The sequence below is a fragment of the Cololabis saira genome, chromosome 24, assembly GCF_033807715.1.
Source record: "Cololabis saira isolate AMF1-May2022 chromosome 24, fColSai1.1, whole genome shotgun sequence".
Classification (NCBI taxonomy): Eukaryota; Metazoa; Chordata; class Actinopteri; order Beloniformes; family Belonidae; genus Cololabis; species Cololabis saira.
The window spans coordinates 473,245-497,500 of record NC_084610.1 but is presented as its reverse complement, the minus strand read 5'-3'; the positions used below and the strand labels follow the sequence as shown (position 1 = coordinate 497,500).

General features: G+C 43.1%; 2 protein-coding genes across 7 annotated transcripts in view; both read left to right on the top strand.

Moving 5' to 3' along the window:
* The window catches only part of LOC133425182 (collagen alpha-1(XVIII) chain-like), an 89,419-nt gene extending 88,439 nt beyond the window's left edge, over positions 1-980 (top strand). For all 6 annotated transcript variants that reach the window (XM_061715882.1, XM_061715879.1, XM_061715880.1 and 3 more), the window contains one exon: positions 731-980. In XM_061715882.1, coding sequence (XP_061571866.1) covers positions 731-944 — 214 coding nt within the window. In that variant the 3' untranslated portion in view covers positions 945-980. The remainder of the gene's footprint in view (positions 1-730) is intronic.
* Positions 981-10,670: 9,690 nt separating this feature from the next.
* Positions 10,671-22,337, top strand: LOC133425185 (uncharacterized). The gene is made up of 19 exons (XM_061715891.1): positions 10,671-10,696; positions 10,805-10,857; positions 11,652-11,764; positions 12,811-13,026; positions 13,117-13,197; positions 13,473-13,593; positions 13,699-13,828; positions 14,852-15,098; positions 15,182-15,332; positions 15,454-15,532; positions 16,458-16,517; positions 16,596-16,795; positions 17,641-17,769; positions 18,076-18,263; positions 19,579-19,730; positions 20,814-21,059; positions 21,139-21,292; positions 21,467-21,546; positions 21,652-22,337. Exons 2-19 carry the CDS (start codon positions 10,821-10,823, stop codon positions 21,665-21,667), a joined length of 2,400 nt encoding a protein of 799 aa, XP_061571875.1. The 5' UTR covers positions 10,671-10,696; positions 10,805-10,820; the 3' UTR covers positions 21,668-22,337.
* The last annotated feature ends 1,919 nt before the right edge of the window (positions 22,338-24,256 follow it).

Genomic DNA, 24,256 nt, shown 5'->3' with positions numbered 1-24,256 from the left:
AAAACGTACCACCTCCTCTTTCAGTCGTTGTTGATAAAAAAATTAGACGAGGATAAAAATGTCCTTCCTTTTCATCGGTTTATCACAATTTGCTCAGGCATGTGAACACGCACAATTTTTCTGACACGGGAAATGTTTGCTGTGAGGGCTTAGAGTCATTGAGACCAAGATTATGCATAGAATTGTGGAGATATTGTTGATTTAATTTGGATAGATCTGTTCAGGTGAAATTCACCTCCAGAATCCCTAGGGGTTATCGGCTTAAAAACACATGTTGTGGCACTTTGTTGGTCTGGTGTGTGTTAATGTAATGCCAAGGGTTATAAAGCCAATTTCAAAAAATTCGGAGTTCAAAGTTCTTAAATGAGAAAGACTTCCCAAGTGGAAACCATACAAGACAGTTGCCAATCTTCCCCGGATCGGACGTCCCAACAAATTCACCCCAAAACTTACAGAAGCCTGAAAAAGAAAAGTACAAAGGGTTTTGAATGACTTGGAATGACCAAAAATATCAAACAAAACAAACACCACTATTGCTGTTGTTATTGCTGTGAAAAGTGGATCTACTAGCTACTAAATGATTGAGGGATTTAGTGTTGCCTACTTTTTAGTTTTTATTTGATCACATGATTTTTATTCTGTTTTACTCAAACAGACAGAGGAAGAGGGCGTCGTGGAAATGATGTTATGACAAAAAGTATTTTCTAATCTTCTCTTCTTTGCCTCCAAGGCCGGAGAAGATGATATGGCACGGCTCGTCCACCAGCGGTAAGCGGCATGACAACAACTTCTGCGACACGTGGCGCATCGGCGACCAGGCGGGGACCGGCATGGCGGCGGGGCTGAGCAGCGGCAGCCTGGTGGAGCAGAGCTCCAGCAGCTGCTCCAGCTCCTACGTGGTGCTCTGCATCGAGAACAGCTACATCGGCCACTCCAGGAGATAGAACCACCATGGACTGACCACACACACACACACACACACACACTGTCATTCTGTCTTCACGCCGTCGGTGGTCATTTGTAAATAGAATTTTGTTTAATGAATTATTAGTTGTTTGTTTAATCCCCTTCATGGTGCTACACAGGAGAATCCCAGGTTGAGCTCAGGTGATCGTTCGTAACTCGTAGTCCGGCAGCCAGACTAGACGCCAACAAGTTTCCTTTCAGTTGGCGTCTCGTCAACGAGCAGCAGCTCAAATGTTGACGTTTGTCCAGCTGTTTTTCCTCCATTTTCTGCCTGATTTAGTTTGTTCACAGTCTTTAAGGCTAAAGTTATAAACTTTAACAGGACACTTTAATTGTTTTGGATATAACTGGTGCTGTGTCAGTTTGAAAAACCTTTAGTTGATAATAAAACTTCTTTAATCAGGCTGTAGACTATCGGGTCAGTATTACTAAGTAGCAAAGATTCATTAGCGTCAGGTTCCAGTCGAGAGAGATGGGAGGAAGTAAATCAGAATGACCCGCCTCTCAAACATGGATGAGCCAATGGCTGTTGAGTAAAAGTTCCACAGGGACCAGAACTCGTTCATCTGTAGCTTTCAGATCCAAAGAAAACACTGGAAGATCCTGAACTCTCCTCCATTTTATGAGTTTATTCCACCAAATATTTTAGTTTATTTCATTCCATTTGCTCATTTCAAACAAACCAGATCTAAATGCCTGCTTTAGATTAAGAACCCAACTTAACATCAAGAAGATCAAGAAGGATGTCTACATTAGTTCAAAGCAACAAAGCTTTTAACTCTGCTAACGAAAGTTATTTAATCACATATTTTAAGTTAGTTTTGTGATGTCACCTCCGATTACGGAGCCACCAGGAACCAAAACACCAAATTAGTTTTAAATCTAGTGCTAGGTAGCTGTTAGTAGTTCTGACCATAGTCCGTGTTAGCAACAGTAACTCATACCCCTTTTCCACCAAACCGGTTCCAGGGCTGGTTCTGGTTCTGGACCAGTGCTGAGTTTAGAACCGGGCTTTCTGTTTCCACTGACAAAGAACTGGCTCCGGCCCAGAAAACCCGGTTCCAAGGTAGCACCAACTCTTTGATGGTCTAGAGCAGGGGTAGGCAATTCCGGTCCTCGAGGGCCGGTGTCCTGCATGTCTTAGATGTTTCCCTGCTTCAGCACACCGTGATAAAAGTACCTGTGTCATTAACAGAATTGTGCAGCCCTGAGATGACAAGCTGATGACGATGATTCATTAGAATCAGGTGTGTTAAAGCAGGGAAACATCTAAAACATGCAGGACACCGGCCCTCGAGGACTGGAATTGCCTACCCCTGGTCTAGAGGAAAGAACCGCCTACGTAAGCGGAGGGGGGGGGGTTATTAAGACCAACGGCAACAGCAAGACTGGGAGACGGAGACATTTTCAAATAAGCAACGATTTAATCTGGATGCAGCAAAGCATCATGGGTCTGAGGAAGCAACCTGTCTTTTAGAGATGTGTCCACGGAGGTGCTACGTGGACCAAGTCCTGTTAGAGCAAATACCTTGTTGTTGCTTCAACTTTTGCGCCAACGCAAACGCAGCGATGTAACTGACGTCTGCACCCTCTTGGCACCCAAGCTGTGGAAAAACAAACCGGTTCTCAGCTGGTTCGCAAGTTGACCGGTTTGCTGGAAAAGGTGAATAACAGGGTCAGGGCTTAAGCTTGGGTCCCACCAGGTGCAGAACTGCCTTGATCCGGTTTGGCTCCGCCCTCAGGTCTCAATGAGAGCGTTTCAAAGCAGAGTGCTTCCAGGCATCTTGAGTGGACGGGTGTTTTCAGGACGTTTCTGAACCGTTGCCTTCTGTTCAACTGGGAGATTCAAGTTGGCGTTTCACGTCAGTTACGCGTCACGTGGGACTTGAGCTTGAACCTCTGGGTCAGGTGCTTACTGCAACTTTACATCGGACTTAGTAAATATTACCCCAATGTTTAAACGCTATAAACTCAGCAGTAAGTTAGATGTATATGGGGAAAAAACAGCTTATTTTTTGAAAGGATGAACTGCCATGTTTCTGTCTCCGTAACAGCTAAAGAACCTTAATAAAAGTATTAATTACACCATATTTAACACCACTGTTTCTCTGATAGTCAGCATTTGTCAGCAATGGAGTAGAACACAGATTCTGGATGAAATTCTCAGATTTTTTGTAATATTTAGGGTAAAGCAGACAGGAAATGTCATATGGGAGATGTTTTTAGCTTCTTTACACTGTTATCTACAGTACTTGAGTGACATCCCTTTTATTTTGCTACTAGAGAAGATATTTTCAAATGGTGTTTTAAGCAATAGCAAGGGATATTTATTTTTTTTATAAACTGCTTCTTTTTTTTTACTTCTCCTTCAACAATTATTGATAGTTTGTACACACAAGAAGCAAGAAAACAAAATGTATGTACAGACATCTGATTTCTAATGAGAATTTAACCATAAATGTGTTGTGCACTGTTGCTTGTTTTTCATTTTCATGTCCTAACAAAGTCAAACGATGTGTTAAATTGAATAAACATTGTTGTGAATGTGATTTTGTCTTAAACTGATGGGACATTGTTGGCGTTCGTTCATCTGTCCACACTGCCAGTAGACCAGTAGCACAAATAAAATAGTCGGTTCGTGACGTCTGTCAGGTGTAAAAGAGGCAAAAGAGACAGACTAGGGGGGTGGCGCCGGCGGAGGGGAAAATGGCCCGACATCCCTCCATTCCTACTGACGACACAAGACGGACACCTGAGAATGACTCCACCCCGCTAGCCGGCCCAGGTGACCTAATATACATATCGTGGGGCACACTGGGATTCTGTAGTTGATCCATGTGGATAAATCCTCCCAAATCTCCGTCCAGAATCTCTGTACCGGTGTACAGAACCATAAAACATGCATATAATTATCAGGGGTGTTCTCTGTGCACTGTGAACAGATATTAGAGGTGACAAAGCCCATCTGGAACATCCTTTGTCCAGTATAGTGTATTCGAGAGAGAGGGAGGGTGTATAAATCGGGAGAGAGACTGAATTATCTAATTTAGAGGTGACTCTCATCCACTGTGCCGAGGTCCAGACCCGTGCGACCTTCGGAAGTGCCAAAGGTCACCGTGTGTGGTGCCTTTTTCAGGCCTTTTTTGTGTGTTTTTTGAATAATTCACTAACACTGTGTGTGTGTATTTGGGAAAAACAAGTGGGGGGACTCCAATTCTGTAAAAAACGCTCATCCTGCAGAACTGGCTTAGAGCGTTGAGCTAAATGAGGAGAATAAAGCAGATTCCCTGAGAACAGACACAGAAGAAGACTTTCGGATGCCGTCCACTGATTTGGATTTACCCAGATTCAATGAAATATTGCACAAAATCAGGTGTCAAAGTCCTTGTACCAGAATAATGGAATGTGCTTCTAAGATCCCGCGATTCTGTAAATTCAATTGCTTACCGGATAAAAGGCCCGGATCCTGGCGATGAAGACTCCCAACATACCGGGCAAACTGAAGGCTGCTCCCCTTGTATCCCACCATGGGCCAACAATGTTAAGACCTGGAAACCGAAACCAGAGACGTTCCCGAATCTGACACCTTTAACACCTATTTCATATAAGAGACATCTCTCCAGGATGCATGTTGACACCCCATCCACCCTCAAACCCTCATGTAAGTTCATTTCCACAACATTTGGCCAGAAATGATAAGACATCAGGACAGAAACCAGAGAAGTTCCCGAATCTGACACTTTTACCACCTGTTTCAAATAAGGGACATCTCTCCAGGACGCATGTTGCTTTTCCTTTATTCTCAGCAATACCATGCAAACATCTCCAGCATTGTCATTTCCCCTCAGACAAGTTTTCGGGACAGCACTTTAATTTCTTGTTTTTATGTTAATTGATCTTTGTTATGTTTCAATCAATCAATTCAATTAATATGTATTCTTATACTAATATCAGATAAAATACCAACAATAAAATATTTTTTATGGTTTCATCTACTGACACCAGTTTCTTGAGTTCACGGTTGGCTAATCTTTTATTGTTTTTTTGTCTTGCTTGCTTTTACTGTTTTCTGTGTTCGGATGAGCAGTTTGAAGGAATATTTATACTCATCATTATTTTCAAGTTGACACGAGGCCTCAGACCTCCATGCAGACTAGTCCTGTACTCGTATGTGGTTTTTCCATTGTCCTGTTGAGAACACGGACAACCCCAGGCCATCTCGGAGCTTTGTTCCAAGGTACGACTGTAATTGTGAGTTACTTTTATCATCCCTGTGAGCCCAAGGCAGCAGGTAGATGAAAGCTTCCACACCCAAAAAAGTCTCAGGTATAGGTATAGGTCAGGTATATAACATTTTACAGCTGTCACATTCTTCCAAGCCCTGCTGCAAAGTACTCAGAGCCATTTCCATCATGAGATTATGTCACAAACAAGTTAAAAAATGTCTCAAAGTTTTGAAGATAACAAGTCATTTGCTCATTCTGAAAGCATGCTGTCTTGCAGGACTTCCTCAGGTGCGGGGTCGTGTGAAATTCCAAATACAAAATGAGAGCAATGCACCTTAATCTCTGAAGCATTTGCAAAACTTGACCTTAGTGTTGTCTGTGTCTGTGTTCAGTTGCTGCTATCTGAGATATCTCAGAACTAAACACCGTTTGAGAAGAAAAGGGCAAACCCATTGTGATGACCCCACGGGTTCTCTGAGGAGCTCATGAGCCTGCCTCATAAATGGGGATAAACAAGCGGATGAGGAGGCTGGAATTGCTCCAACGTTAGCTCGGTTACCAGGGGCGGATCTACAGGGGGGCCACTCAAGAGTCTTGCCCAGTTTGGCCCCTAAAATACTTAGTTAGCCCCCCCCCACGCTGTGAGTCTGTGTGACGGACCTGCAGCCGTGCTGCAGTGTGGACGAGAGGACGAGTCAGCAGTGAAGAGAGCCAACAACATGTCTGTTGGTTAAATAAGCTGCCCCAGCCCACAGGTGGTTTTTCACTTATTTTTAAGTTATAGTCAAGGTAAATTTATCAAACCAAGTTATATTTCTAACCAGGAACCAACCGCAAAAGGTGACAGTATGTTCAGTACGTCTGTTAATCTGCTGTCAGAACGGGCTGTTACGTCTGAGTTGTTGTATCGCAGCTGACTCTTAAGTCCCACGAGAGACGCACGCATTTCAAACTCAGCCTCAAGGCTTCATCTCCTGAAACACAACATTTCCATTGCAATATGGTCATACCACAATCTATCTATTTGTATGACTGTATGTTTGAATGCCCCTCAGGTTTAATAAAGTATCTGTCTGTCTGTCTGTCTGCCTGTCTGTCTGTCAATCATATACAGTAGATAACATGTGCGATCTGTCTACCTCATAAAAATCCTACCTGCTTTTTTTGCAGTTTTTATTTCTTCCCGTCCTGCACTACTTTTTTATTTTTTATTCCAATGTATATACTGTTTATATTTTATAATCATGTATTTTTTACTTTTTTTGCCCTTCCCCTGCATGTGTGTGTTAAGTGTGCTGCTGCACAAACCAAATTTTCCCATTGAGGGAGAAATAAAGGACAATCTAATCTAATCTAATCTAATGATTTCCTTGGACTCAGATCCCTGCATTTCTCCCTCTCAGGGACTAATTAAAAGTTGATATTCACATTACAGGGAATGTTGGCTGCTTCAGTGGCTTCAGCTTGAGGAGGCTCCGGAGGGCCGACCCCGAACCAGCGTAACCTGTTTCTTCATACAGTTAACAGCACAGTTGACAGGTGTATTTAAGTGTTTAAAATGAGACTGATGGTAAAACTGCTGCAGCTCCCAGTGCAATTAGATTACATGACCTCCCTCTATCAGTAATAGCAAAGATGCTACTGCCATTTCACACATGCCAACACCTGTTTAACACCTGTTGTGTCTGTTTTATCATCCACATGGGATTATTTATTTACTATTTGTATACGTTTTTTTTTATCTCCAGTGACCATTTGACTTGTTTTTCAGTGTACTCAGATTTACGAAAAGGCCTGAGGGCAGAAACTCAAAAGAATAAAACCTCGGTCAGTGACGCGGTTTCTGAGAAGATGGACTGGTGGAGCGTCATTTCTAACATTCATTCAAGAACTTTTATGAGATAATAATTATACTGGACCTGGCGCCCTGGACGAACTGTCCATCAGACATCCCCCCCCCCCCCCCCCCCCCCCCCCCCTCCGGCACTGAGAAGAAAAAAACAACATCCCATCAATGCACAGCCATGTATCTTTAATAAATAAATGAATAAGACAGATAAATGAAATACTGTGTGTATTAAAAAAAACTGTGTGTAAATTACACTAATACTTCACAAATTCAAATGTATAAATAATGAAAATAAAATAAAATGAATAAATAAAAAAAATACAATATTTACATAATCTGAATTGAGTGCTCAGACTGTAGCAGATTTTTTAACCTGGCTCTTTCACCCTTTCACAACAGGTGTAAAGTTGTAAAGTGCAATCTACAAACTTGACTTTTCTAGCCTTCTTTGCAGCAAAATCATCAATTACATGATCATACGAAATCTGTTGTGAAACTGTATGATTGATGCTGATGATGGAAGTCCAGAGAGACGCTCCTGGGACATAGTTCAATTCAATTCAATTTTATTTATATTCAATTCAATTCAATTCAATTTTATTTATATTCAATTCAATTCAATTTTATTTATATAACGTCTAATACAACAGATGTTGTCTCTAGACGCTTTCCAGAGACCAGAACATGAACATAGTGGACCTCAAGTATGTTTTAATAAGCTTCAGCTTGGAAAAACTCCTTTCTGCTTCTGCTACCGTCACTGGAAGGGTCAGACCAATTCTGAGTGCAGTCTTGTATCCCACAGCTCCTCACACAGACTCACAGCCAAAATTATTTTTTCCTCCATCTTGATCGTCTCTGATCTACAACCCGCAAGTTTTTATTCCCCCTCCACCACGTAGCGCGTGGAAGGATCACGTTATTCCGGCCGGATCCTCCCCACCCCATCTGGCGCCCCGGTTGGCCAGGGGGGGCATGTATAGCCCAGGACTGGGCTATACATGCCTGGGCTATTAACCTTTTTTAATTTCACCGTGCTGCACTGTGACGACATCTCGGCACGTCCAATAGGAGAGAAGGGAGACAGTTGTGTCCAATAGGGGAGAAGGTGGTGGTGGAGGCTCTGCGCCGAGTCTGCGCTCTACCCGGCGGTGAGTGCGGCGCAATCTGAGCAAATTTTTATTTTTATTTTTTTTGAGAGCGCTCATGCGCCCCCACGTGGATTGCGCCCTGGGCAGTCACCCATATTTCCCATAGCAAAAACCAGCCCGGCATTAACAGTAACAGACGCTTTTATCCAAAGCGACTTACATCTGAGAGAACAAACCCACTGGGACCAATTAGGGTTAAGGTGGTTCATCTTGGTTGCCATTGAACCTTGAACCTGGGTCCTCCAGACCTAAGCCCTCCTCTGTAGCCACTAGACTAATCCTCAGAAGGGGGAAGCAGTACTCTGCCGGCACATAACTGTGTCCGCAGTTATGCGGTCGATGTACCGGACCGTCGTGGTGAAGAAGGAGCTGAGTCGAAAGGCGAAGCTCTTTTTACCGGTCAATCTACTCGATTTACCGGTCAATCTACGCACCTACCCTCACCTATGGTCATGAACTTTGGTTAGTGACCGAAAGGACAAGATCGCGGATACAAGCGGCCGAGATGAGTTTCCTCCGCAGGGTGGCTGGACGCTCCCTTAGAGATGAGTTTCCTCCGCAGGGTGGCTGGACCCTCCCTTAGAGGAGGTGTTCCAGGCATGTCCCTCCTCCCTAGGGAGGTGTTTCAGGCATGTCCCTCCTCCCTAGGGAGGTGTTTCAGGCATGTCCCTCCTCCCTAGGGAGGTGTTTCAGGCATGTCCCTCCTCCCTTAGAGGAGGTGTTCCAGGCATGTCCCTCCTCCCTAGGGAGGTGTTTCAGGCATGTCCCTCCTCCCTAGGGAGGTGTTTCAGGCATGTCCCTCCTCCCTAGGGAGGTGTTCCACGCATGTCCCTCCTCCCTAGGGAGGTGTTTCAGGCATGTCCCTCCTCCCGAGGGAGGTGTTCCAGGCATGTCCCTCCTCCCTAGGGAGGTGTTCCAGGCATGTCCCTCCTCCCTAGGGAGGTGTTCCAGGCATGTCCCACCGGGAAGAGACCCCAGGGAAGATCCAGGACACGCTGGAGAGACTATGTCTCTCGGCATGCCTGGGAACGTCTCGGACTCCCCTCGGACTCCCCTCGGAAGAGCTGGAGGAAGAGATGGAGGAAGAGCTGGAGGAAGAGCTGGAGGAAGAGATGGAGGAAGAGATGGAGGAAGAGGTGGAGGAAGAGATGGATGAAGAAGTGGAGGAAGAGATGGAGGAAGAGGAAGAGATGGAGGAAGAGGTGGAGGAAGAGATGGATGAATAGCTGGAGGAAGAGATGGAGGAAGAGCTGGAGGAAGAGATGGAGGAAGAGATGGAGGAAGAGCTGGAGGAAGAGATGGAGGAAGAGATGGAGGAAGAGCTGGAGGAAGAGATGGAGGAAGAGCTGGAGGAAAAGCTGGAGGAAGAGCTGGAGGAAGAGATGGAGGAAGAGCTGGAGGAAGAGATGGAGGAAGAGCTGGAGGAAGAGATGGAGGAAGAGCTGGAGGAAAAGCTGGAGGAAGAGCTGGAGGAAGAGGTGGAGGAAGAGATGGAGGAAGAGGTGGAGGAAGAGCTGGAGGAAGAGCTGGAGGAAGAGATGGAGGAAGAGCTGGAGGAAGAGATGGAGGAAGAGCTGGAGGAAGAGATGGAGGAAGTGTCTGGGGTGAAGGAAGTCTGGGCATCTCTGTTGAGACTGCTGCCCCCGCGACCCGGGAACGGATAAGCGGTGGAAAATGGATGGATGGATGGATGGATGGATGGATGGATGGATGGATGGATGGATGGATGATGTATTTAAAAGTTCACCTGATTTCTATGATTTATCATTCACATTGAAAGCTTTTTTTGTGTAAAAGCATCTTCAGGTCTGTCAATTATACATACACAAAATGATAAATGTCGGTGTAAAGGATATTTGGTGCTAAATAAAAATATGATAAATTTAAATAAATTTAACAAATAAATAAAAGAAACCCACCCCAAACATTTTTTTTCCAACTGGCATCATGATGCGCACGGTAGATGGCTAACAGCCAGACACAGATCTGGGTTGAAGTCGAAGGCCTGGGAGCTGAGTTATGAAGCCTTTCAACTATGACAAGACTCAGAAAAGACTTTATAATCGCTGATTAAATTTAGCTCCGACGATAAAAGCGCAGCGCCAAATCCGAATAAAAGAAATCAGAGAATATGGATGAGATGAGATTATTTATCTGTTTATGTCAACAGTGTTTTCTGCAGCGGGTTTGGACACTGAGTTCAGGACGACCTCACTGACACGCAAGCGAACATCAAAACTCTTTAAAACTGCAATTAAGCAGCTTCTTTTGTCACGGCGCCGGACACCAATTATTCTGTCACTCTGCATTGCAACGCAAATATTTCTGAGGAATTCAGGTGGAGCCACATAATTTAGCATCTATGAGATCCGACGTAGGCGCTCAGAGGAGCAAAACATTTTTTTTAGGGGTGTAGACAACAGAAGTGAGCATAAAACAGGCCAGAGGAGAGGACTCATCTCATTCGTCTTGGAGCCTTCTCAGCGTGCCTCAGCTTGTCTCAGGTAAGAAACGGATTTCCTGTTCTGCATCTGATTCAAAGTGAACATTATTCCACTTTATTTCCCTGCATGTCTTTTGATTTTACTTTTTTTTTTTTTTATCTCCATCAGTTTCCAGGGAACCACCATGCTGAAGCCGGGAGCTCTGGTCCTCCTGCTGGCAGGTAAACACCACCAGAGGTGTCTTCAGTATTCACATTCATTACTCAGGTAGAAGTATAGATACTAGAGTTTAAAAATACTCCTGTAGAAGTTGAAGTATCAACTCAAGTTTTTTACTCAAGTAAAAGTATAAAAGTACTGGTTTCAAAACTACTTAAAGTATAAAAGTAAAGGACAAAAGCCATTGAAAATGAATGCATCTTAGTATAATGCAAATATATTAAAGAACCATATATGTGTACTATTGAGCATTAACATGAGACTGGGTTGCTTGGTTTCAGAGAGCAGCAGACATGATGACTAGTTGCCTATTGTAATGGTGCAAAAAGTCAAACTTCATGTTCATGTTATCATTTATCCTAACCTTTATTGGAATGTACATCCAAGTTTAGTTGCAGGAATCAGAGGGAACGGATGTAAGAACAAAACTGGACAAGAACATCTGAAACAACCACAACCAAATTCACTCTATCCGGATGGAGCAATTTACCTGGATAGTTTTTATTTAAAGGCTGAAATGAAATAAAGTAACGACGCTGTTTTTAAAATGTAAGGAGTAAAAAGTACAGATAATTGCGTGAAAATGTAAGGAGTAAAAGTAAAAAGTCGTCTGAAAAATAATTACTCCAGTGAAGTATAGATAACCAAAATTTCTACTTAAGTAAGGTAACAAAGTATTTGTACTTTGTTACTTTACACCTCTGAACACCACTGCCTCATCGTGAGCAGCGCGGGTTCACAGATGGATGTGTGGCCTCTCACGTTGTTTATTCTCCCTCTTTTATTCCCGCTGTAGTTGCTGCCAGCCAGGTTGAGTTGTACCGGTCTGTGACCGTCATCGGCTCTGGAGAGGTGGACCTCAGCACCTGCCCCCTCTTCATCTACGGACGTAATTACTCAACGATGCACGTGAGAACGCTTTAAACTTTTTATGGGAGAGAAAATAAAACAGTCAGCAGCCATCACATGTAAACTAAACAAAGAAAACAAAAGAAATGGTTTTTTAAATGGATTTACTTGGTAAATAGTTTAATAAACCTGAGCTGAAGTAAAACCGTTTCAACAGGAAAATGCCGTCAGACTTGAAATATCAGAAATATCAGGACCTCATTGAAATCGATACTTCTCCATCCTAAATCCTGACCAGCAGCATGTGTAAAATAAGTGCAGTATATATATATATATATATATATATATATATATATATATATATATATATATATATATATATATATATATATATATATATATATATATGTGCAAACTGTGATGGTTTCAGTGGATCCTACCGGTGTTGTGCCAAAAAGTGATTGCCTGCCAGAATCTGATTTCTTCTGATTTCTGGCCGCGGGAGCGCGCACAGCAGCCCGTTCAGCGATAGCGCTAAAACGTCAGATTTTCAGATTATGAAGCTCAAGAATGAGATCAAGTCATATTTAGGCAGAAACAACTTTTCATTAACTGTATTTGGCCTTCAATCAATTTTTGGCAGGTAAAAATGCCTATTTTGTCTTGTAATGGTCCTTTAAAAAAGTTAAAAGCAATCCTGTGAGCTCTAGTGTTTATATTATGAAGCTCAAGAATGAGATCAAATCATACTTAGGTAGAAACAACCTTTCATTAATTGTATTTGGCCTTCAATCACTTTTTGGCACGACACCGGGTCCGACTCTGTAAATGGAGCCACGGCGGCTGAAGACACTGAGCAGGACAGGCTTTTTCTCTGCATCCCCATCGATGAAACCTGCTCAGCGTCTCATTCTGCCTGCAAACATGTCTGAATGTTCTTGAGGTTTCCATGCAATAACTCAGAACCTGCTCTTCTTCTGCCTCATTCATGTCTGTGGCTGAAAGGTTTTGTAGCAGCATTAGAAATTGTACATGATGGTTTCAGGCGTGTCCTGCCGGGCCTGGGCGCCGTGTCACTTATCTTACAGTAAAACTTTGTTTTGCAGATCTCCTACAACAATTCCATATTGTCCCTTTGCTCGGGCGGAGCCAATCCCGATTGCCTTTTGATAACGGATTCCCAGGGGGACCGAGTGTCTCTGGACATTCGCCAGGACGTGGAAAACATTGAAACAAACCCTGCATCAGAATTCAAGGACATCGAATCTAATTTAACCTGCTGGGTTGAAGCTCATCTACAGAATGAGACAAATGGAACTCATGTGAGTCTCTTCATATCAAACAACACAACAACAAAAGTTTTTAAATGTCAGCTCCACCTATCTAAAAGTCACGTCTCCTTCTAATTTCAGCTTGACATTTCATTTTACAAATTTGGACTTCAAGCAGGGGTGAAATTCCAGTCCAAGAGTCTCTTTAATCAGGATTTTGTTGTAAGTATGGACGTATACCAGGCGAGCAAGAGTGCGTTACCATAGCAACACGTGTAGAGATATTGGCATCATTTTTTTCCCCTCATGTATAATCATTACCCTTGAATGGCAGAGGGGCCCACACGATACAGAAAAAGGATTTTTACTGATCAAATAAAAACTTTTTTATTTATGTACGACGGTCTGCTGTTTCGAAAGTAGCCTATTCTTTTTTACATAAGCATACTTCTTGTTTCACATGAACTCTGACTTTTATTTATGTATTTTGTTTCTAGAACCTTACAATTGTTATCAGTAACATCACAAATATAAGAGGCGGAAATATGAAAAGGTCACTATTGACGAAGGGTCAATCTTTGGATTTGAGTTCCTGCAGAGTTCCCGGGGAACCACCGGGTGAGGAGAACAAGAGAGCAAACTTAAGGACTAAAAATAAAGACAGTGACTGCAAAATTACTATTAAAGTTTAATATCATTCTGCCTGCATCCATTTTTTTCCAGGTGCTGTGTTTTACAGGAATACCGAGCACGAGATGACAGACACCTGCTCCAAGCTCCTCTGCAATTCTGATGTCACCGTGTCTAACGTGAGCACGTGTAGCTCCGACGAGTATTGCCTCCATGGCAGCGGGTAAATATAAACTCTGCTATAATTTACTTTCACGTGCACAGGTTTGTGTCCCCTCTTACAAGCCAGTACTTTTTTTCTGTAAACAAAAGTTAGATAAATGTTGTGGGTCTTCGTATCAGGAAAGTGCAACCTTACACAAACAACAACACATCCCTTTTAACTCAAACGTCGTTCATTTAAAGTCCTGCCCTTCGCCCCAGAGACAGCTGGGATGGCCTCCAGCCTCCCCATGACACTGACCTGGAGTAAGCAGGCAGAGATAATAGTTGGGTGGATTATTCATTTGATAAAAAAATGTAATTAAATAAAATTAAAAAAAACAACCCCCCCCCCCCCCCCCCCCCTTTTATTCTCATTAAATTATGGAATCATTTTTCAAAATGTTTCAAAATATGCCTATTTGTGGAAAAAATATGTAGTGTTTGAGTTACATAAAAGCTTGTTATTTGTTTTCTTCCTAATTGTCCTTGTGGTCAAGAACCCCCAACACTAAAATGGTTTGGCCGTTGATCAAAAGTTGATGTTATCATTTAATTCAACCATTAGAATGGTCAAAATGTCCGGTCAGCACAAGTCCGCTGCTCAGAAAAGAAGAGAAAAGAGAAGAAGAGAAGAAGAAAATAGAGGCCTCATAGATTCTCTACACAAATATTTAAAAAAAGGTGGTGACGGTGAAGCTGGAATTAATAAAGTCAGCGTAGAGCAAGGTAAGAAACAGTTACAACGTTTACCAACCTTGTAACTTAACCTAACTGGCTAGCTCTAATGTTAACGTCCATTAGCTTGTATAAAAACCTGAAGAGCAGAGGGAGAGGAGAGGAAGAGGAGAAGGAGAGATCCGGGCGCAGGGGGACCCATCTTAGATTATTTTGTCCGGGGCCCCGGCAAGACTGTCAGCTGGCCTGTGTGTGAGTGCTGTGTTACGGCCTTTTGAGAAAAGCTGCAACCAAACCTGCTGAACTTCCCAACGTAAACGTATTCATTTCTGTCAGACCTAAACAGACCCGTCTCCGTGTTCCTCAGGTGCACTCCCCGGCCCGACGTGTGCTCCGTCACCGGCTCCCACGTCATTGATAGGGCAGGATCTGGCTCCTCCATCAAAAACCAGTGTGCGTACACCCTGTTGAACCACTCTGGAAGCTTCGACCTCCACGTCCTGGCAGTTTTCCGGGAGCGACGGCGACGAGATGTCCTGTTTTTGGACCACCTGATTGTGCATCTGCCGGAGGATAATGTGACGATGTACCTGGAACAAGGAGGGCGAGTTCAGGTGAGTGGCCATGTCACGGAGCAGGAAGTGTTGCTCTGGAAAAGCTGGTTTCAGAAGGTGAACCTCCCTGGAATGTTCTGCAGGTGCAGGTTGACGGCCCAGCGCTGCAGCTCAACGCCACCGCTCAGGTGCTGCACGGCCTGGAGCTCTCCAAGGACCAGACCGGAGTGACGGCCCGGGTACAAGCGCTAAACATCACCATCTTCTTTGATGGAAACACTGCACATCTGGCCGGTACAGACCCCCCCCCCCCCCCCCCCCCCCCCCCCCCCCCAAAAAAAAAACTAAAAAAAACAAACTGATGCTAAGCGAGAGAGAGTTTTCTGATTTACGTGTGATTTTTCACCCAAAACAGGAATTCCAGACGCTGTTGAGGGCTTGTGTCATAACCCCAACCTGACTGCAGCAAAGTCCCATCTTTACAGCTTCCCTGGGTACACATATTTAATAATAATAATAATAATAATAATAATAATACCTTTATTTATAGAGCACTTTTCAAAAACAAGTCACAAAGTGCTTTACATGCAATTAAAAACAGGAAACAACCAATTAGTACAATATTAAGATAAGACACAATTGAGAGATAATAAAAACAGACAAATAATACAGTCAGTTAAACGCAAGTCTAAAATAGTGAGTTTTTAAAAGTGACTTAAAAGAAGACAATGTGTTAGCTCCCCTGATCTCCTCCGGCAGGTCGTTCCATAAGCGAGGGGCTAAAACAGAAACGGCCCGGTCACCCTTGGTCTTTAAGTTAGACCAAGGAATGGCCAGGAATGACCCACCAGAGGATCTCAGGGTGAGGTCAGGAGGTCAGCTATGGAATCAGGAGCTAGCCTCATACCAGCCTTAAAAGTAATAATTAAAGTTTTAAAATCCACTCTAAAACGGACTGGGAGCCAGTGAAGGGACTTTAAAATTGGTGTGATATGTTCTCTCCTGTTGGACCGGGTAATGAGTCTGGCTGCTGCATTTTGAATTAACTGTAGTTTATTTAGATTTTGCTGAGTGAGGCATGAAAAAAGTGAATTGCAGTAATCTAACCGGGATGAAATAAATGCATGTATAACTGTCTCTAGGTTTTTAGATGAAAGAAATGACCTGATTTTGGATATTTTTCTAAGTTGGAAGAAGCATGATTGGACAACAGAATGTATATGCTGGTCGAAATTGAGGTGTTTGTCAAAAATAATACCGAGTTTTCTACAAGAAGTGGTGATGTTGGATGAAAGGGGACCAAGATGGGAAGAAATATGATTTTGTGATGAGTCTGGGCCTATCATGATTACTCATGTTCTGTCTTTTTACGTGACTGCGTGCCACGTGCCTGATGATGTCCTCTCTGCCGTCCCTCAGATGTGAGACGGTCTACGAAGACGACCCGCTGACGATCAACTGCACCATCGCTACAGAGCAGTAAGCACCGGCAGCTCACACTTGAGTCTCAGCATCCTGCTCCATACTGATATCAGATTCTCATTCGTCCTTTAACAGCTGCCGCCACCTGAAAGAGGCGCCTTTCACTTCCTGCCACGACTTTGTGAATCCGGATCCCTACATAGACGCCTGCGTAGAAACGATGTGCTCTTACCCAGAAGTGGACGGTCACGTCTGCAACTTCCTGGAGGCTTATGGCAAGGCCTGCAGCCTGAGGATGGCCCCTGTGGAGGACTGGAGGCCGATGGACGACTGCCGTAAGAACACTGCTTCAATAAGTTTCATGAGAGAGAAGGTTGATAAAGGCCTAGGGCTGGGCAATATGGACCAAAAGTCATATCTCCATATTTTTTAGCTGAATGGCGATACTCGATATATATCGATATTTTTTCTGTGCCATAATTGGGGTTTCCCCCAAAGCATTAGAGCATAGCATCTCTGTTAGCTTCATTTTTTTCTAAGGCAAACTCTTAAAAAAACAGTTTTAAGTCAAAGCCTCGTGCCAAATGTCACACAGGTTCATTTATTAATAGAGGTCTGCAAAATATCAAAATGTATAAAACAAATGAAATATAAATAAACTGCCTGCATATATAGAATAAAAATGCTTCTTGAATAAAATAAAACAAATATCCCTTTCCTGCATAACAATTAAATTAAAATACACTGTGCAATGAATACAATGTAGACAGTAACAGGCAGACTTTTCCACTGAGGTTGACAGTTGTGCAAATAACAAAACATTTGTGCAAATCTCAAATAAAACATTCAAGTCAATTTGTCACAAAATAAGCTATATCAAAATCATAAAAAAAAATTTAAAAAAATTTAATAATCGATATAAACGATATTGTCTCGTAACATATTGTGTTTGAAAATATATCGATATATATTAAAATCTCAATATATCGCCCAGCCCTATAAAGGCTCCAGACAGATCCAGTCCTGCGCTCTGTTTGTTTGCTCTGAAGGTCACGATGAGGGTGGAGTTTAGAGTTTGGTGTGCCGTTGTGTCCCGGAGTTAGTTGACTGGAGATTAAAGAAAGCGGGAAAGAGACAGTCTTTGGTTTGTTGATTTGTGGTGATCCGTGTGTGTCTGCAGCCGCCCACCCTCAGCTCCCCTGTCTGGACCAGTACTGCAGCCACCACGAGTTCTGCGAGGACCAGGACGGGGAAGCCCTCTGCTTGTGTCGAGCAATCTTCGCCGCCAACGTCAGCGCAGACACCTTAGGTACCGTGTAACAACAAGCCCCGGATGAATCCATTCTCATGTTAAAAAAAACAGACGTTAACATTTCAGTCCTGACTACAGATTCTGCTTTTTCCTGGTCCGAGTCGAACAATCCGGTTGCCCCTGTCGTTGTCAGTATTATCCCTTGCTAAGTGGGGAACTTACGCTTGTACAGATGGAAAGTAAATCCAGACTGTCACCAGAATAAAAGTATTACACAATAACAGGAGTAACAGTGGTGTGGTCCATGTGGTCTCAGCGTTTCCTGATTTGGGGTTGTATGTGTTTGTCTTGTCGGGCCTTCAGGCAGTCAGACGGTCTGCACCGAAGGCTCTGCTAGCATTTCTCTGGTGGGCTGCCTGCTGCAGGACAAAGACATCGACTACGCCGAGCTGCACCTGATGGACAAACGGTGCAGGGGTCGTATGGACGACCAGACCCACATAGTGACTTTTGATTTTGATCTTGATGACCCCTGCGGAGCGGAGATCTCGGTGGGTAAAAATAACGTACAAGACAAGGCCTCGGTGACGGCTCGTCTTCGCCGGGGAGAGTTTCAGTGCTAACCTATGCTAATTGATATTACTATACATTAATCCCTTATCAAATCTTTCCTAATGTCTTCGTTTCAAGTAGGGATTGTTGTTGTCAGCCTGTTTCAATTTTAGTTTTAGTCTAGTCTTTGGCTCAAGCTATCATTTTAGTTTTTATTAGTTTTAGTTACATTCATTCTCCTTTTAGTCGTGTCAAGTTTCAGTCGACTAAAAGTCTGAGCATTTTAGTCTAGTTTTAGTCAGAATTGTCCAGGACCATTTTAGTCTAGTTTTAGTGGAAGATTGTATTTATCCAAACCCATTTTACAATTCAAACAAGGTTATCTTATTATTATATTATTGTTACCTTATAGACTCAAGAATACATTCATTCCAGATACAGAAGACTCTAATTTGAGTTTTTCTTTTTCGACGACACATTGGGTTTTCTTTTCCACGTCTATGTAGGAAAGTGTATCCAAAGATGGATCTTCTTCTTCTCCCCCCCAGAGCAGATCCCCACGTTTCTCTATGTAACTTAGTTTTTTAATGGACGTGAACATAGAGCTCTGTGTTAACGGCATCAGCCTCTAACCTGCAGCTGCATCTTCTGGATCTGATTCCCCGCTGCAGCGACTGGGATTGAGGACTAACGTCACCCAGCAGAACTAAACCAGAGAAACTACTGAAAACATGGACATTAAACCAGAGAAACTACTGAAAACATGGACATTAAACCAGAGAAACTACTGAAAACATGGACATTAAACCAGAGAAACTACTGAAAACATGGACATTAAACCAGAGAAACTACTGAAAACATGGACATTAAACCAGAGAAACTACTGAAAACATGGACATTAAGGATCTAGGTAGAAGATTTCGTCTCGTTTTGGTCAACGAAAATGGAGACACATTTTAGCAGAGTTTTTAATCCGTGCATTATATATTTAATTATCGTTATCGTCACATGACCAGCATTTTTGTTGCGTCTCGTCTCGTTTTCCTCAGGTGATAAAGGTTCGTTGACGACGATATTTAGTCCTAATTTCCGTTGACGAAAGCAACTTTAGTTTCAAGTGTTGCTTGAAGAACTGAAATGAGGACTTTTCCTCCTAGTGGTTGGCAGAGGAAACGCAACTTTTCTAACTTCCGTGTTGGCTTCAGTCTCTTTATAAAAACACTACAAGCTTTTTACGCTCACTAATCTCATCCCTTCAGTCTCTAGACTGTCGTGTTCTGCGTTTTAAAACTATGTCTAATTGTCCCGATCCAGACGAACGGCAACCAACTCCTGTATACGAACACCATCATGACGAAGAACAGTTCAGACAGCATCATCTTCCGCCACAATCCCGTGGCCCTCAACTTCTCATGCTCCTACGACCACCCGGAGGTGGAGACCGTGGGCTTCAGGATCAAGGACAGGTGTGTTGAGCTCCTGGTGGGGGTTTCTGTGCCTGCGCGGTGCTGCTCGCCAGCTGATGTGGAGGGTTGTTTTCAATTCAATTCAATTCAATTTTATTTATATACAACAAAAGTTGTCTCAAGACTCTTTCCAGAGACCCAGAACATAAACCCCCGAGCAATTATTACATAAACAGTGGCAAGAAAAACTCCCCTTTAGGAGGGAAGAAACCTGGACCAGGACCAGGCTCATAAGGGGGGACCCTCCTGCCGAGGGCCAGACTGGGGGGTCGGGGACGTCAGCAGCACACAGCAGGCAGGTGGAAGCAGCAACAAGATGGCCAGGGGTGGGGACCGCAGGCAGGTGGAAGCAGCAACGGGATGACCAGGGGTGGGGACCGCAGGCAGGTGGAAGCAGCAACGGGATGACCGGGGGTGGGGACCGCAGGCCAGCATGCAGCTCCCGAAGCTCCGGCCCAATCAGCAAGTCCCAGGTTGGGGTGCAGGGTCGGGGAAAGGTTGAGAAGAGACAGGGCCAGGGAGAGGAGTCTTGAGGGACGAACCTCTCCCCCGCCCAAAAGGGGCCGTTACCCTGCCCCTCTCACTCCCACACTGCAGGATCCGGTGTTGTGCATTCAGAGATGCTCTTCGCCACCGGCAGAGGATGCTGCACCATGTACAAAAGAGAAAAAAGAGAAGAGAAGGGGGGCCAGCACAAGAAACTTCGACTCTAACACACTAGAGTTTACACTACCTAGAGAGTTAACAACACCAGCTAGAGGTTTACTAAACACTAACTATAGGCTTTACTAAACAGAAAGGTTTTAAGTTTAGTTTTAAAGGTGGAGGTGGTGTCAGCCTCCTTAACCCAGATTGGAAGTTGGTTCCAAAGTAATGGTGCCTGATAGCAGAACGACCGCCCTCCAAATCTACATTTGGATACTCTAGGAACTACGAGTAAACCTGCACTCTGAGAACGGAGAGCTCTGACAGGAACATAAGGCACTATCAGGTCTTGCAAATAATGTGGAGCTAAGCCGTTTTGGGCTTTATATGCAAGTAATAAAATTTTAAATTGGATTCTGAATTGTTTCTGCTCTGCAGCTCTGTCATGCTGAACATCACGTCTAGCGTCTGGAATTACACCCTCTCGATGAACACCTACACGGACTCCGGCCTCACGGAGCTCATCAAGCCGGACTCTGAGATCGAACTGAACCAGAAGGTCTGGGTGGGGGTGGAGACCGAGGGGCTGGATAGCGACGCGCTTGCCATCGTGATCGACTCCTGCTGGGCAACCGGCGAGCGGGCGACCAACGCCAGCGTGAAATACGACCTGATCAGAAACGGGTGAGACGAAGCTGACCGCCGAGACGTTGCGAGCGAGGGGTTTGAAGCTCTGGTGCTGATGCCGTCGTGTCCCCTGTAGGTGTCAGGACGACGACACGGTGGAGCTGGCCAACAACGGCGTGGGGACGTCCAACCACTTCTCTTTCAAGATGTTCCAGTTCTCAGGCAACGACGAGGTCTTCCTGCACTGCGAAGTGAAGCTGTGCGTCCTGCAGGAAAGCTCGTGCGCCAAGGTAAACATTTCTATCAATAATTACTATCATTTACGATCAGGAGTAAGTTCACGAGCAGTGTAAAAACCATCAGGATCGTTGCATAGCGGGACCAGAAAGACAAAAACCGTCACGTGATGCAGGTTAGAGACATTATTCTGAACTTGAAAGCTTCTTTTCCTCCTGCAAACGCAGACCTGCGCTAAAGGCCGGAGACGCAGAACTGCCAGACGCCGCTACGCAGACGCCGCCCGCATCTCCATGGCCTTGGCCAAGTGAGTCAGGCTTAAGATTTGTTTGAGGTTCATACGACAGGGCCTTCGGACCTCCCCAACAGAGATTTATGATGGTTCATTTGTCCCGTGTCCTTGTCTTCTCAGGTTGTACTATCCTTAAATCATCGCTCCAAACCATGGCTGCAGACATCTGATCATTTCTGATGACTAAATCGTGAGATAATTGAAAAAGAGAGACATCATCTTGGGAGGAAAGCCATGGGAGCTGAAGAGGGAAGTTAATCTGTACACCAACGGGGCAAGACTGTTTCCTTTGCACCGCTATGATATGCTGAAGGGCACTGTTGAAAAAGGGATTTCTGCTTTTAATTAATGGGTATAAAATCAAAACTTGTATTTCAAAGGGTCAGCTTTAAAAGATTAAATGTTAGCAACAAGAACTTTCAGCTATGCAGAGGAAGAACAAAAGTAAACGTGAAGAACTGATGAAAGTTATTCACTGTATCATTACATTATATTATATGCATGATAATATATGTCATGAAAGTTGTACGAACGTAAAGCTTACTGTTTTATGATTTGAATTGATATTCTAAAGATAAATATTAGTCATAAAATCCTTTACATCACTCCTTCTTAATTAAAGTATAGAATCCTAATTAATATTCAGTCTGATTAAAGGGTTAAATCTGGGCTTGATTCTGTGGGAGGTCACATTACAAACTAAAAATAAAATCATTTTATTTGGAATATTCTGTGGATTTGTTATTTCTTTATTATCTAAGTTAACAGATAGTTCTTACTTTCTTTTCTGTTAACAATTATTAAAACTGATCAAATGATTTCTGCGCATCAATTCCTTTGGTTTTATTACTTTATTAGTATTAGTGTGGGTGTGTTGCAGCACGTCGCCGCCAGGGGGCGCGATGGCGTCATGGATCAGGTTGAACGACCTGACGTGACTGCAGTGATGATGAGGAGGAGGAGGAAGAGGAAGAGGAGGAGAAGGAAGAGGAGGAGGAGGAAGAGGAGGAGGAGGAGGAGGAGGAGGAGGAGGAGGGGTACTGGAAAATGATATTTAATTTCACACCACCACATGCCACCACCTTGTGGAATAACAGGACCATTGCAATCAATAGGAAAACCTTATTTAATCAACAATGGTATCAGAAAAAGATTGTATTTGTTGTTGATCTAATGGATGAAAATGGCCAATTCCTTCAGTTTCATTCATTTATTGAGAAGTATAATAAAAATTGCTCTTCCAGAGAATCCATCATATTCTAAAAGCCATCCCACTTCCTTTAATACAGCTGATACAGAATACAGTCATATACTCAAATGTTTCAGTCAAAATTCCAGAAATAAAACTTAATGAATTACACGTTAGTGACCAGAAATGTAATAACAAGGTTATTAGAAAAGCTCTAAAATGCTAAATATTTTTTGATTTTAACTAACCAGTAACCAATAAATTATGTACATTTATCAAATGGCCAATAGCCCCAAAAATAAAAGAGATGCAATTTAAGATTTTGAACAATGTATACCCAGCTACTGAATTTAACTTTGTTGTAGAACCCGGTGGGTTTTGCCTAGAAGAGCCGGAAACGGTTGAGCATTTATTCTATTCTTTAATCTCATTAAAATTCTGGCAGGAAACTACAGCTGGTTAAGTCCAACCAAATAATTTATATGGATAATCTTCCAAGAAATATATCAAACATGGTCAACATAGTTATTTTACTTGGTAAATATCACATACATAAATGCAAATGGAATAACAGCAAACCCTCCATTGTACATCTGAAAAATGAATGTAAACTGTATTTTGCGTCTCTTAAACTGATGGGTGAAAAAAATCATATTGCCAAAAGTTTGTATGAAACGATGTCTTTGTTTCTTAATTTTTATTAATACACTTCCCATAGCTTGTCAATAAATGTATCTTTTTTTTTTGCTCTCAACCCACCCCCCCCACCCCCCAAAAAAAAAGATGATGAGGAGGAAGAGGTGGTGGTGATGATGATGATGATGATGATGATGAAGATGAGGAGGAGGAGGAGGAGGTGGTGATGATGATGATGATGATGATGATGAAGAGGAGGAGGAGGAGGAAGAGGTGGTGATGATGATGGTGTCCGTGAGCTGTAAAGTTGTTAGCACGATTGAAGGAGGGAATAGCTGTGAAAATACCTCAAAGAATGAGAAAATATTCACTAAAATGTTCATTAAAACACAAGACGCCCGAATTACGTCATCGTATTCGAGTTGATGCAAAGAAGAGTCCAGGTGGGTTAAGCTGTTTTCTTATTCTTCACTTTTTAATATTTGTAAAGTACATCTAAGCTCTTAAAAGTCACACAAAATCGATTTAACGTTGAATATGTTTTCATACGAAAACGTTTGTGGCGAAGTTTAAGTTTAATCATAATGAGCTGCAGCTGCTCAGACGGAGACGAAGTTCGCTTGAATTTCACCAATTCATTAGAGAATTTCTTTTAATAAATCTGTATTTAACTCAAATTTAACTAAAGTTGAGGATCTCAATGAGTCTGAGTTTGTTGCCAATATAATTCATATAATTCACTTTGACTTAGATGTCCTAAATTGACCAGTTAGTATTGACGTTTTTAATCGGTTTATTCTGGTTTAACTGCCGGAATATCGGTCTTTTACCCGTTTTCACAAACAGAAGAAAGACTTTACAAACCACAATGTGTGTTTTGATGGGCAATTGACAACATAA